We start from the raw sequence: 12959 nt of genomic DNA, 5'->3' as shown, positions 1-12959 counted from the left end.
TTTACATAGGCCCAACATAGACCGAGTATAACGTACGAACAAACGAACTGAACTCTCGACTTCATATGAACATGTTAGACATCTACATATCGCGAAACTCACAGCCGGTTTGCCATCGCTACTGGCCAGGGGGTCTTGGCATTCGATTCCTTTGGCATATTGATGGAAGCTGATTTACCAACAATAGTTAGAGGCAGTAGATGAAGTAAGCATTTATAGAGGTTCTCTGACGCTCGATGTACGTCTCATGCGTCATCCGTTTGTTCCTTGGGCGTTTTGTGTGCTGTGGGCGCATACGGTTTTCATTTGTTATGCGTAATCATTGCGCACTTTAATACGTTTGTACACAATCGCACCGGTGAGTTGGAAGCAGTCGCATAAAACAAAAATGGCGTCAATTTTTCCATCTCTATTACCAAGGCTCTCAAACCCTCTCTGGTTTGACGTGGAGAAGCCATTTGAAGACGAAGCAGAGCTAGCAGAAGAGGAGAGGAAGCATCAGAGCTGGGTTCGTGTATTCATTCAAATAATAAAATATGTTTGATATCGTTTGAAATGAAATGTTAGTAGATTTGATCGTTTAGGCTAGTCCCACGTGTGGAAAACGATGTAAGAACAAGGGTAATAAATATATGGCCGTTTGCACAATTCAATTGCCTAACAACAGTTAGATTATAAATTTACATCTAACGTTAGATTTAATTCTTAAAGGGACTGTACAGTAGAAATTCTACTGGTTGAGGTGAGGACTTTTCTTGTAACGGTTTGTGAGATATTTAGAACCCACTCTATGAAATCTTAATTAAAGTCTTAACTCTTAATGTGCCAGGCCCAAAACCCCTAACGTGCCAGAGGTTTTTTCCTAACGCCAGAACGTTTCGATACTGCACTGACAATGAAATTTAAAACCGCCATATCTCTGAAACTATTGACTGTTTTGAATTGAGTTCTACACAACATATATCAAGAAATGTTTGTTCTTTCGTGTCATGTAGTCAGTTTGGCATAATATCTATCTGAACCTGAAATATTGCAGAAATAATTGATAGGCCCTACATCAAAAAAATTATTAGAAATTTTTGTGTAGTATGGAAAAAAGGAGTCAGTCATGTTTTTTCTTCAATAGAACACTCCCTTGACTCTGTGAGAAAGTTTTAGAGCAACATCTCCTCTTTCAAATGATAACAAAATTGCGTTCTAGAATTGTATGATTCCAAAGATACTAGCAGTTTATTTTTTCATAGCAATTTCTCTTTCTGCCTCAGTAATTCATTCCCAAATCTGAGTCCTTTAGTCCCAAATCCTGTATTTGAAACTAAAGTGATTGTCCCGGGCCCTGGAAGAGTGTCTTTTGTCCACTTGAGAAGAAAGAGCCTACTAATCCTTCTTTTGTCTAAGCGGCCCACGAGCGGGGGGTGGGGGGGGGGGGGGTACTCTATTGAAATCGGCAGGTCTTTGTCCGCGCGCAATTCCTATGCTAGCGTGGGGACGATTAGTGACGTTCACCAAAACAAAAGGATGAAAGACTTGACCGACGACCCTCTTTGAGGGACAAAATCAAAAGAGCTTCCCGCAGGACAGCATCCAAGCGGAACAATGCGACTGGAACCGCATAGACAATACACGCAGAATCATTAGCATACACACGTGTGGTTTACCAATGAGACTTTTGATCCATACACATCTCGCAGAGGGTGCGCTCGCTGCGGATTTTCCCGACACGAAAAAAATACATCTAGCTGAAAAATCGTGTAATTACTCAAAATTTTCTAATGTAAGCATGCTCACATTTTTAGTGGAAACAATGGCTATGCTAATCAGCTACCACTACATATCATTGGCAGTTTCTTGGTGTAACACATTACGGTACCAGAAAAACTTAAATGATCAATGCTTTTCTCGCTCTTCTTAGGCGACCATGGCACGTCAGGACTAAGGTCGCCGTTCGGCGACCATGGCACGTTAAGAGTTAATAAAGAGCATAGAGTAAAATATCCCGTTTGCGGCAGTTTAAGCATTGTTAAGGGTTTTTCCAACTTGTAAACAAATCAGGCAAATTATTTTCAACCGTTTCATATATCATAGACAAGATTATTCATTAACACAATTGTTTTCATAAAAGAAATTTACCGTTGACCAACGCAGTTTTCATGATTTACCAGGGCAAAACCCGGCACAATTTTCGCCGATAAGGGCGATATGCGACGTAGTATTTCTGACTGCGGCACGATGTACAATCCCTATGCAATACGCGCATGCTCCGCGATTTTTAGCTGAACGCCTTCACATGTCTCGCGAACATTGCGTAAGCGCCAATTCCCATTGCGAAAGCACGTGAAAATAGCGGGCGCACATGCATTGGCCGCAAACAAGATCACAATTCTGACGGTGTTGTTGATGTCTTTCTCGTGTTTTTCTGAATTTTTTCGATGGTAACATCCACTTTCCGAACAAAAATGGCGGCCCACATCGGCTCGCGAAAGTTCTATTTTATGTGAGGATATGTTTTCAAAATCCATGAGCATCGGGAAAACGACAAAAAATCAAGTTTCTTGGACCATTTAAATTTCTTAATTGTTATGTTAAGAAGTACCGAAAATTTTATTTTGGATGCGATATGTTGCCATTTAGGTGAGAAAATTTCACTTTCGTCAGAGATCGTGCCCTTTTTATCGGTTGGTTTTTGTCGATTGCTAGTGTGTTAGTATATGTGTAGTGTGCATGGAACAGTGCAATGCTGTGTTTAGCGGTATATTACCGTGTATGTTGTACCTGCCGCGAACGGCTGCACGGCCGCTTACTGACACAGTTACTTTATCTAAATTTAATAAATTAATTCTAAATTATTAAGATTTACCATAGTCATACTATAGGTAAACTCGGCCTAGCGGGTAAAGTCGGCCCCCAGCGCACGCAGTATAACTGCTTGTATAGGCAGGTATCCTATTACCGAACAGTATCCTATTACCAAACGCGTACGTTTTCAATGTCAGCCCATAAAACAACTTGTATATGCGCGCATCCATTGCAATACGTACGCGCTGTTGTCTCACAAGGGAAGCCAGTGCAGAAAATTGCAAAACTGCAGCAAAAAACGTTAAGTACAGTACAAATTAACCTCAAATTTTAGTAATAATCGCTGAAATGTCGATGTTTGTTATTCTGTGTTAATAACATTGACCGAAAATACAATGCCTAAATTTCCCCATACAGAGGGCGCACGTTCGGTAAATATAATACGATTTGCGTCGGTAAAAAGAGATGGTTTTTGTGGAAGGGTAATTTGAAATATGGATTTTGTTTTGTGGGTGGCTTAGTTTTCAAGTAATACTGTTACAGCTAAATTTATCAGAATTTCAATTATCCACTAGGAGGTTTTTAGCTGAATTGAAGCATAATGTTGCCCGTTTGGAGAAATTAAATAAAAATCGTTCGGTAATGGGATACACCTCCATACTGCGCGCGATTGGGTCCGACTTTACCCGCTAGGCCGAGTTTACCCATAACTACGGTACTGTATTAGGGCCTAATGTTAAAGTTATCTATTAGGCCTAACTTACATTCTAAATCTAAGCAAGCCAAGGGGAATCATCAAAACTACAACAGTTCAAAATTTAAAATTTATTTGGCAAAGAAAAGGTAAGATTTAGGTTCTAACATTTAATTTGTTAGACATAAAAAAACGAAAGAGATCCTAAGACCTAAACTTTAATAAAATTTGTGCCCTGTCAGTTTTATTACTATTTAGCAGGGTTCGAAATTGGCGATGGACCGCTGGCCATTGGCCACCCAAAATCATGTTGGACTAGCTAAAAATCATAAAATTCTGAAGTAACTAGTCTGTCTGGCTAGCCAAAATATTGCTTCAGTGTCAAAATTGATTCTAAGTAGTCCGCCTGGCTAGTTAAAAAATAGTGAAGTGCGACCCCTGTTTAGGCCATTTTTAGGATCGCTTTTTTGGATATATCCAAAAAGGCCAATTTTCATCAAATAAACATTGAATCTTGGAAACTAAAAAGTAGAAAAAAAATGATACTATTGATTGAGGATAATTGGCAGGCCCGGAGGAACTAGGATTTTATAGGAGGGTTCAGAATTAGAATTGGCGTTGGAAAAAGTGGATCTTTTAAGTTCAAGTTTATGATATCCGGTAAGGTACTTAGTTTTGGGTTTTCATCAGCTGACGGTAGGGGGGGGGGGGGAAGAGGCTCCCCTGCTCATTTTTCTTTTTCTTGCCACTTGTGGGGTTTCATCGGCTGACAAGCTTAAAAAACAAAAAACAAAAAACAAAAAAAAAACGCTTCAACGGAATTTTCTGGTGCCATTACAAGCCCCCTTTCATATTCCCCCCTTTTTTAGGCAATTTTGTTTTCATTCATGAATAATTATATTTTATTGCTGCTGGAAAACGGGGGGTTGGGGGGGAGGGGGTTCTGCAGAACACCCTGAGCCACCCCCTCAGTTATGGACCGGATTGTCCCAGTTTGTATTGAAGAGTTTATTAGTCATTTTCTTCAATGCTTATGAGGGTAGTCTGAATCGTAAATATGCTTTCCCTTGTGAGGTGATACAAGATTATCTTGTTTACATGTAGATTGTCTTTTTTTATGAACAGTTGTCAATGTTTACCAAAAAAAAAAAGGTTTTGTTTGAGTTGCGAAACAATGAATGTAGCTAAGAATAAATGTTAAAAGAAGTTAGTCTTACAATCCATGTCTGAATGAAATGCTTGTCAAACTGAGAGATTGCTCCATCACAGTGAATTTACTAATTGTGACCTTTCTCCCAAATCCTTTTACAGCTGCAGAGCATCGTAGAAAAAGACCAGGATATGATTCCCATCGGAAAAACAGCATCTGAGGTGAAGTCGAAAATTGTGATTTCCAGACAACTTTTTATACCAAATATCAGTATTAATCACAACTGTGTAATATGTTGGTCCTACAGCTGTAGTTGTAGCCAATAATATTGATATAATGTCTTATGAATGTATGCCATATTGTTTGATTCAATTTGCTCAATATTTGAAAAGAACTTGAAAACGTTCCCTTAGTAGCCACATAAAATGAAAACAAACTCAAATTTAGCCAAGCTTTTAAAAGCAAGACATAATACAAGCCCAGTCAATTCTAGTGTAGAATGCAGAAATTGGGGATGGCAGTTTTCAGGCAAAAGCCTGAATTTAGGTAATGGTAGTGTAAAAGTTCAGGCTCTTTCATTTATGAAGTAGCTGCAGGTAAATTTGCATTTCACTTTTCAGACCTTCTTTTTCATTCTAACGGCATCCCTGAGAAGTTGAAACAAGCAAAACATGTGACAAAACTGGCCTAATATCATCCACAATAAATAGTGATTTTGAGCAAAAAGAGCAAAAAAATGATTATTTTCAAAATGTGTGCCCTTGTCAAACTTCAGAACTTATAACCGGGGGGCCAAACGCTAAAAACAGAGGTCGAGTTGCACTCTCTCTACAAACTAAGTAGACCATGCTTATTTTCAAGGTTTTATTGTAACAAACAACATTCCACTGGTCTACCTCAAAAAATTTGTTGCGAAAGCCTCCAAATCCAAGATGGCGTCCAAGATGGCCGCCATATTTACTGAATTTGTTGTTTGAAAGATAAAATTTGATTGAAATATCAGACTTCAACAAATTTGATGTCATATGAAAGAGAATAAAATTTTCTACAAGTTGATACCATTTTTGTGGGTTATTGTGATAACTGGATTGAGATTTTAAGGAAAAAACACTCATTTTTTGATATTTTTCTGAAAAAAGGAAAATCATGAAAATGCTTGATTTCGCATAAATCAGAGAAAGAATGAAGAATTATCTTGAAACGTTTCAAGAATTTTGTTTGACATATAATTAATATTTGGAGAAAATTAGGGGTCAGTACCATTTTCGGTTCAGGAGTTATAATGTCTCAAACTTGAAAACTCACTATGTAAAAATGGCCACTTTAGTTGTGACAAGACCTTGTTGGTCGTAAAAAAAAAGCCTGCGCGCGCCAAGACTACTACACGCACCACTGGCACTGGCGCTCGTAGCAGTGCCAGTGGTGCGTGTAGTAGTCTTGGCAAACGCAGACTTTTTTTGACAAACAAGGGTTTGTGCCTGCAAACTAACTTTTCATACCAAGTGGTAGCTCAGGTGACGCTGATTGCTATTGTTTCAAAGTAGATTGTTCTGAAGCAGTTGAGATGAAGCCACAAAAAAAAAAAATTCAAATAGAGGTAGTAGTTAAATGTATTATTTCGATTTTGATACAATTTTGTCTGTTGCGCTATCTTAAACCGTCTTAGGTTTTTATGGACACATTTTTAACAGTGATATTCTACTCTCTGAAAAAGAAAAAACAAATCGAGTGGAAGTTTTTACTATGGATGTGAGGAGTGAATAACAGAAAACGGTGAATTTAGGGTGAAAGTGGAGTGACTTTTGAGTGAAAATGTTCATTTTCACTCATTTTAGAGTGACCTTAGGCAGGGCCCCACGCTAACTTTTATTTTTGGTGGCCCAAAGGCAAATATCCGACCTTTTTTTGGTGGCCCGATCAGGCCACCAAATTCTTCATTTCTGACATTTTGGTGGCCCGACGTGCGTAACGGTTTGTGGTGGCCCTGGGCCACCGGACCACCGTTAGTGTCGAGCCCTGCCTTTTATAGGGATCACTCGTCACTCTTCGAGTGATCCCCGAGGTCACTCTAAAATGAATGAAAATGAACATTTCACTCTCGAGTGATCCTGATATCTATATTATGGGAAAGCATCTACCAATGGCATAAGTTCAGATCAATTGTGACACTATAACCCACATGAAATCAGCCTAAAAACAATGTAAGAAAAATATGATAACAGTAAATACAGTTTCAGCATGCTTATTTTATGTGAATATACAGCACGAATAATCAATTTGGACAATTTTATTCGAACAATATACTGAAAAAGTAATTTCGCACAACTCATTTAAGAACAAAGTTGAGAAATTGCCGCCATGTCATATTTTTTTTTTTTTTGGGGGGGGGGGTTCGGATCAGAAGGGCTTTCAAGGACATCTGCGGATCAGACTGTCATTATTACACATATTATACCATCATCATTCACGTTTCTACAACAGCAGAGTAACATACAAGTAAAAAAGCATATCTTTGATACAGAAACATTTCTTTTTTATCAAAGATTGGGCCTTACCCAAACACTGGAATGAGCTCCACCCCCCCCCCCCCCCCAAAAAAAAAAGACCCTCAATATGGTTTACACTAGTATAATATCGTTCGGATGTATAGAAACATGTAATAGACAGCAATATAAGAAGATTGAACAAAATATATCAAATTGTAAGTTATAAGTTGAGATTTAACTTTCACGCAACACACTAAAGGTATTGTTTACCATTGGGAGAGATATCACATTCGATTTATATGTGCAGGTTAGTTGTATCACAAAACATTCTACCATGTAAAAAAATTATAATAAAGCCTAAAACATACGGAGATAACACCATTTCCTTTCAAGAAACCATGACCATGATAACTGTTAACAATTTAGTATATAAAAAGACATTCTTATCAGATCTATTTAGTATATCTAACAATATTTAGCATTAATCATACTGATTTAAGTTTGTACATTAGTTGTTCTATCCCTAACTCACAGTTTAGAACTAGTTTTAGGAATTAAGTAAAGCTAGGTTTTTGTTTTATGTGCACTAATGGTAAATAATGCCTTGAACGACAACCTCGATTAATTACCGCCATCTTGAATGTTGTGTGGATACTATTTTTATCGCTAAATATTACACATTGGCAAAATTTGTGCCAAATTCCAAGCTCCTATCTCTTTTTGGAAAATACTTTCTGTTCAATCTTATCTGCCTCAGAACAATCTACTATGATGAAATGCTACAGTAATAGCGACCAGCGTCACCTACCACTTGGCATGAAAAGTTAGTTGCAGGTACTTGCAAGTCACTAGACCATAACAATATTACATGTGACCATGTATACAGATTGTATGCAAAATTTATAATGCATAAATATATTTTTTCAAGTTTTAGATGTTAACTTGTCAACAGTGTATGATATTGCCTATAATTCCAGAAATATGAATTATGTCTCAATCTCAGTAAATCTCAATCTCAATCGTAGGTTTCAAAACAATTCTTCAGTTCTTCTTTGATAAATATTAAATCATGCATTTTTACATTTTTTTCAAAACAATATAAAAATATGTATTCCCCCCCCCCAAAAAAAAAGAGAAGCAAACAACACCCCCCCCCCCCCAATTTATCACAATACACAGCTGAAGTGGTATCAACTTTTAGGAAGTTTTGCTCTCCTTCATACGACATCAAATTTGTTGCAATCCAGTGTCTCTATCAAATTTTATGTTTGAAATGTTAAATTCAATAAAAATGGCGGCCCTATTGAACCGCATCTGTACTTTGGAGGTTTTTGCAACAAATCTACTGAGGTGTACTTACGGAACATTGCTTAGTATACTTAATATTATGTATGGTCTTTTTTATAGAGAGAGTGGAACTCGAAAAGTAAGCACGATCTTGGATTTGACCCTCTGTGACGTCTTTGGGAACAGATGCGTGCAAATATATATTATGTAAAATTTGATTTCAAGTTTTAGACATTATAACTCCTGAAGCAAATACAATACTGACCCCTAATTTTCTCGAAATATTGATTATATTACGGGAAAGACGTTAATTTCTGCATGGTTTTCATAAACATTTTTTATTTTATTTTTTTTACTTTTTAGAGAAATATTCATGGTGCATTCTGAAAAATGTCTCCATAAAAACCTAAGATGGTTTGAAATACCATTAATATGTTCAGAATATATAAAAACCATATAAATAGACAGCAAGACAGACAAAATTGTATCAAAATCGAAATGATACATTTACTTTAGCGCAATACACTATGTCAGCTTTGATGGCCTGCAATTTTGAATTTTTTGAGTGATTGATCCAAATTTTGTTTTAAACTTTCTGTAGCAAGGTTATTGTTTCAAGCTTCTACCTCTATTTGAAAGATATTTTTTGCTTCATCTCATCTGCTTCAGAACAATCTACTTTGAAACATTAGCAATCAGCGTCACCTGAGCTACCACTTGGTATGAAAAGTTAGTTTGCAGGCACAAACCCTTGTTTGTCAAAAAAAGTCTGCGTTTGCCAAGACTACTATACGCACCACTGGCACTGCTACGAGCGCCAGTGCCAGTGGTGCGTGTAGTAGTCTTGGCGCGCGCAGGCTTTTTTTACGACCAACAAGGTCTTGTCACAACTAAAGTGGCCATTTTTACATAGTGAGTTTTCAAGTTTGAGACATTATAACTCCTGAACCGAAAATGGTACTGACCCCTAATTTTCTCCAAATATTAATTATATGTCAAACAAAATTCTTGAAACGTTTCAAGATAATCCTTCAGTTTTTCTGTGATTTATGCTGAATCAAGCATTTTCATGATTTTCCTTTTTTCAGAAAAATATCAAAAAATGAGTGTTTTTTCCTTAAAATCTCAATCCAGTTATCACAATAACCCACAAAAATGGTATCAACTTGTAGAAAATTTTATTCTCTTTCATATGACATCAAATTTGTTGAAGTCTGATGTTTCAATCAAATTTTATCTTTCAAATAACAAATTCAGTAAATATGGTGGCCATCTTGGACGCCATCTTGGATTTGGAGGCTTTCGCAACAAATTTTTTGAGGTAGACCAGTGGAATGTTGTTTGTTACAATAAAATCTTGAAAATAACCATGGTCTACTTAGTTTGTAGAGAGAGTGCAACTCACTCGTTAAGTAAGCGACTTTTTGGGGTTTGGCCCTCCGGTTATTACCTTGAGTGTTGTTTTATTTCCTGACTTTGTTTTTTGTTTTTATTTTCTCAGACGTATGATGAGGAGGATGAGGAGGGGGACATCGAATCTGAAGAGGAGTCCGAGGAGGCTGAGGATCCCGAGGCGGAGGAGATGAATGACTATGACCAAGAGTCGCCAGAGGAGGTCAGACACCTCTCTTCCTGCTCTAAAATACATACCTACGCAGTATATTTTGCGAGGTTTTATTTTCACAAATTGTGCAAGTTGGGTGCTTTATGCAAAGTCAACAGTGCATTCTTTACTCTGGATATTTGGTTTGATTCAATTCTTTACTCTGATCTTGATATGAATGTGACACGCACATACATGTCTTCAGTCGTTAATGTACCTCACGATCGCAAATTTAAGCACTCGCAAAATTGTCGGGCAGCCCTGATTAACGAAAAAATTAGACTTGCTAAATATATGGTGTATAACCCCTGCCATGATGTGTGACTTGATGTGACTTGAGCATTTTGAACCCCAGACCCAGGGCTAGCTGATCAATTTTGTGTGTAATCATGTCATCCCCCTTAGTAGAGGCAAAACACTCTGTCCCTCGAATAAGACATGAAGTGGAGGTCCCGTGTGTGAGTTAGCCATGTTATCTCACGTATTTAAGAGAACCTAGTTCTATCATTCATCACAAAGACAGAGACTCCAACTCTCCCGTTTTCGACGGGAGATCTCCCGCCGAAAACCCATTTCTCCAAAATCTCCCGTTCTCCCGTTTGAGATTTAATTTCTCCCGCCCTGGCCCTTTGTCTCCCGTTGGAAAGGATTTCTTACATATTTCTATCGTATGTTGAAAAAATAAGCCTTAGATAGCACAAGAGAGCATCTAGAACCCTAGGAACTTCGCGCTTCGCACACATCAAGTTGAAGTCTCCCGTTTGCTAGGGATTTCAGGCGGGATAATCTCCAGATCAGAAGGTGCTTTGGGTTGGAGTCTCTGCAAAGAGCAGGATGCTAATCCAGTGAAGTGGTCCATGTACCTATCCACACAAGAAATTGACAGAATAATCGTCAAGTTGACTGTGGTAACTGTCATGGAATAAGAATTAAGAAGGTCAAACAGATGCACAGGGGTCATGTAGTCTGTAGAAAACTCATTCGGAAGTACAATGTATTTGACTGTGTCTCTTTACAAGGCATTGCTGAGCTGATAATAAAACTGTTTTACATGGCAGAAATGATGGTCAGATTTCACATGACTTGCATGTGAATATCTTGAGCTAAAGAAGATAATTTTGTTCAAATATCTGGTAATTCATATTACATTTTTCTAAAAGAATGGATGATATTGAAACCAAAGAATAAGAGAGCTATTCTTTATGTGTATAAATGCAACATATTGTGAGGCAGAAATAGAAATTGTTGGTGGACCACCCACTTAGATATTTCTCTAGATAGGAATCATTCGGATATGAAACATACAAGTTTATGAATATATTGTATTTCTAGTGATGAAATTGTTTGACCTCGTACAGAATCAACTACAGTTTATACTTTCAAGTGATTCTTGTTTAAGCAGGGTACAGAACAGATAACATTACATGACATATCTACTTGACATGGTGTATTTTTTTTTCCCGGAAGTAATTTCAACATAGTTTTAATTTCCAGAGTCTTTTGTCAAAAGAAACTGCATAGTTTTGTCCAAAATTAATTAAGTTGGCATGCTGAGTACTCAATTGCAAATCATTGAACTTTCTGTTACTGCTATATTGTAGAGCACAGAGATAATTCTTGCTAATTAAATGATGGGTAGATAGATAACTTTTCAAATGCTATTGTGATAGGTTGCATGGAAAATGATAGTCAAAATAGGACAATGACTAATTGTGGGGACCACTTGAAATGTTCTTTCACACAAAATATTAAACTTCTTTGCATTTTGTTGTTATTGTTGTTACTTGAGTTAAATTTGTGATATACATTTTGGTTTTTGTTTCATTCTTAGGTGGAGATGGACATGAATAATGAGGAAGATATATGGGTCGGTCTGCAAGAATGATCATGTTTGAGGTTGAAATCGCAACAGAGGCTGAAACCGTGCGACGGGCGTCATTAACCCAGAGGCCTATAGAGGGCGACACAGTCATCCAGTGGAGGTGTGTTTGCCTCATCAAACCATGAGCTGATTGTCTTGGTTGATAGTCTTGGTTTGAAAGAGACTGACATATATTGTATATGCAAGAGGATTCTGCTGAATGCATTCCATTGACCGTTGCCATCATTAAGCAAGAGCTAAGGTGTTGGGTATGCTTCATGGTCTTGTCATTTTGCTTCCAAAGAGATGCCTCACAAGAACCATTTTCTTCAGTGGTTCTGAGCAGACGATGTGAGCATGCCGATGGGGAAACAGTTGTGTCGTTTTCTTTTGCTACTGTGTCGTCACCATTATGGGACCCGCAGTTCCAGTTGGGGTGTCATGGTATTTGTAGCTGTAGTCACTTTAACAGCTAGTCACATCATGATACAAGCTAAGGTACCTGTGGGAATAGCAGGTCATATCTGTCGAGATACTGTAAAAGTGGAATTTTTTTGTGGTGTTGAAATTTTCATGCATTTCGCGCAACCAGAAACTAGAGTGAAAATAACAGCACATGAATATTTCTGCTCGCTATATGTTCCAGTAGTTTGTGTCTTGATTCAACGGAATTAAAGGCACGCAAAACTCATCTTATCCGACAGAGGGCAAAAAATTACTCCTTCAAAAATATCCCCATTTACAGTATGCTTGTTCGATTATGACACCTGTTTGATGCTCCATACTCATTCAGTTTGCATTTGTTGATAATAGTATGTGATGTTTTCATGTCAAACGACACTGACAAAGTAGCGGGATGCTGTATGAATGTGATAGAAGTTGTTTCCAAAACTTTGAAGAGAGTGTGCGGAGATGCATGTGGCCTACTTGGCCACCGTTTGTAGTAAGTATCCAACTTCATTATCTTATGCACAGTGTGTGACAAACAAGTTCAGGGAAGTGTGGTTAATGTTGCTGGGTGATTTGATGCATAGAACAGCTACCAGATGCCTGAATATTGTTATGGGGTAATATCTCATTAG

General features: G+C 37.7%; 1 protein-coding gene across 1 annotated transcript; it reads left to right on the top strand.

Annotated features, from left to right (window-relative positions):
• The first annotated feature begins 378 nt into the window (after nt 1–378).
• On the top strand, nt 379–11901 carry LOC139722818 (anaphase-promoting complex subunit 15-like). The gene is made up of 4 exons (XM_071634112.1): nt 379–508; nt 4802–4861; nt 9915–10028; nt 11848–11901. Exons 1-4 carry the CDS (start codon nt 389–391, stop codon nt 11899–11901), a joined length of 348 nt encoding a protein of 115 aa, XP_071490213.1. The 5' UTR covers nt 379–388.
• The last annotated feature ends 1058 nt before the right edge of the window (nt 11902–12959 follow it).

The sequence above is a fragment of the Diadema antillarum genome, unplaced genomic scaffold (genome assembly GCF_040938485.1).
Source record: "Diadema antillarum isolate AM-2024a unplaced genomic scaffold, OU_Dant_1.0 scf00000172, whole genome shotgun sequence".
Classification (NCBI taxonomy): domain Eukaryota; kingdom Metazoa; phylum Echinodermata; class Echinoidea; order Diadematoida; family Diadematidae; genus Diadema; species Diadema antillarum.
This window is presented reverse-complemented; position numbering and strand designations above follow the sequence as displayed.

Coding starts and splice junctions, on each gene's coding strand:
- LOC139722818 (XM_071634112.1), top strand. CDS start 389: ATGGCGTCAATTTTTCCATCTCTATTACCAAGGCTCTCAAACCCTCTC. Junction 4,862..9,914: donor TCGGAAAAACAGCATCTGAG/GTGAAGTCGAAA, acceptor TTATTTTCTCAG/ACGTATGATGAGGAGGATGA. Junction 10,029..11,847: donor ACCAAGAGTCGCCAGAGGAG/GTCAGACACCTC, acceptor TTTCATTCTTAG/GTGGAGATGGACATGAATAA.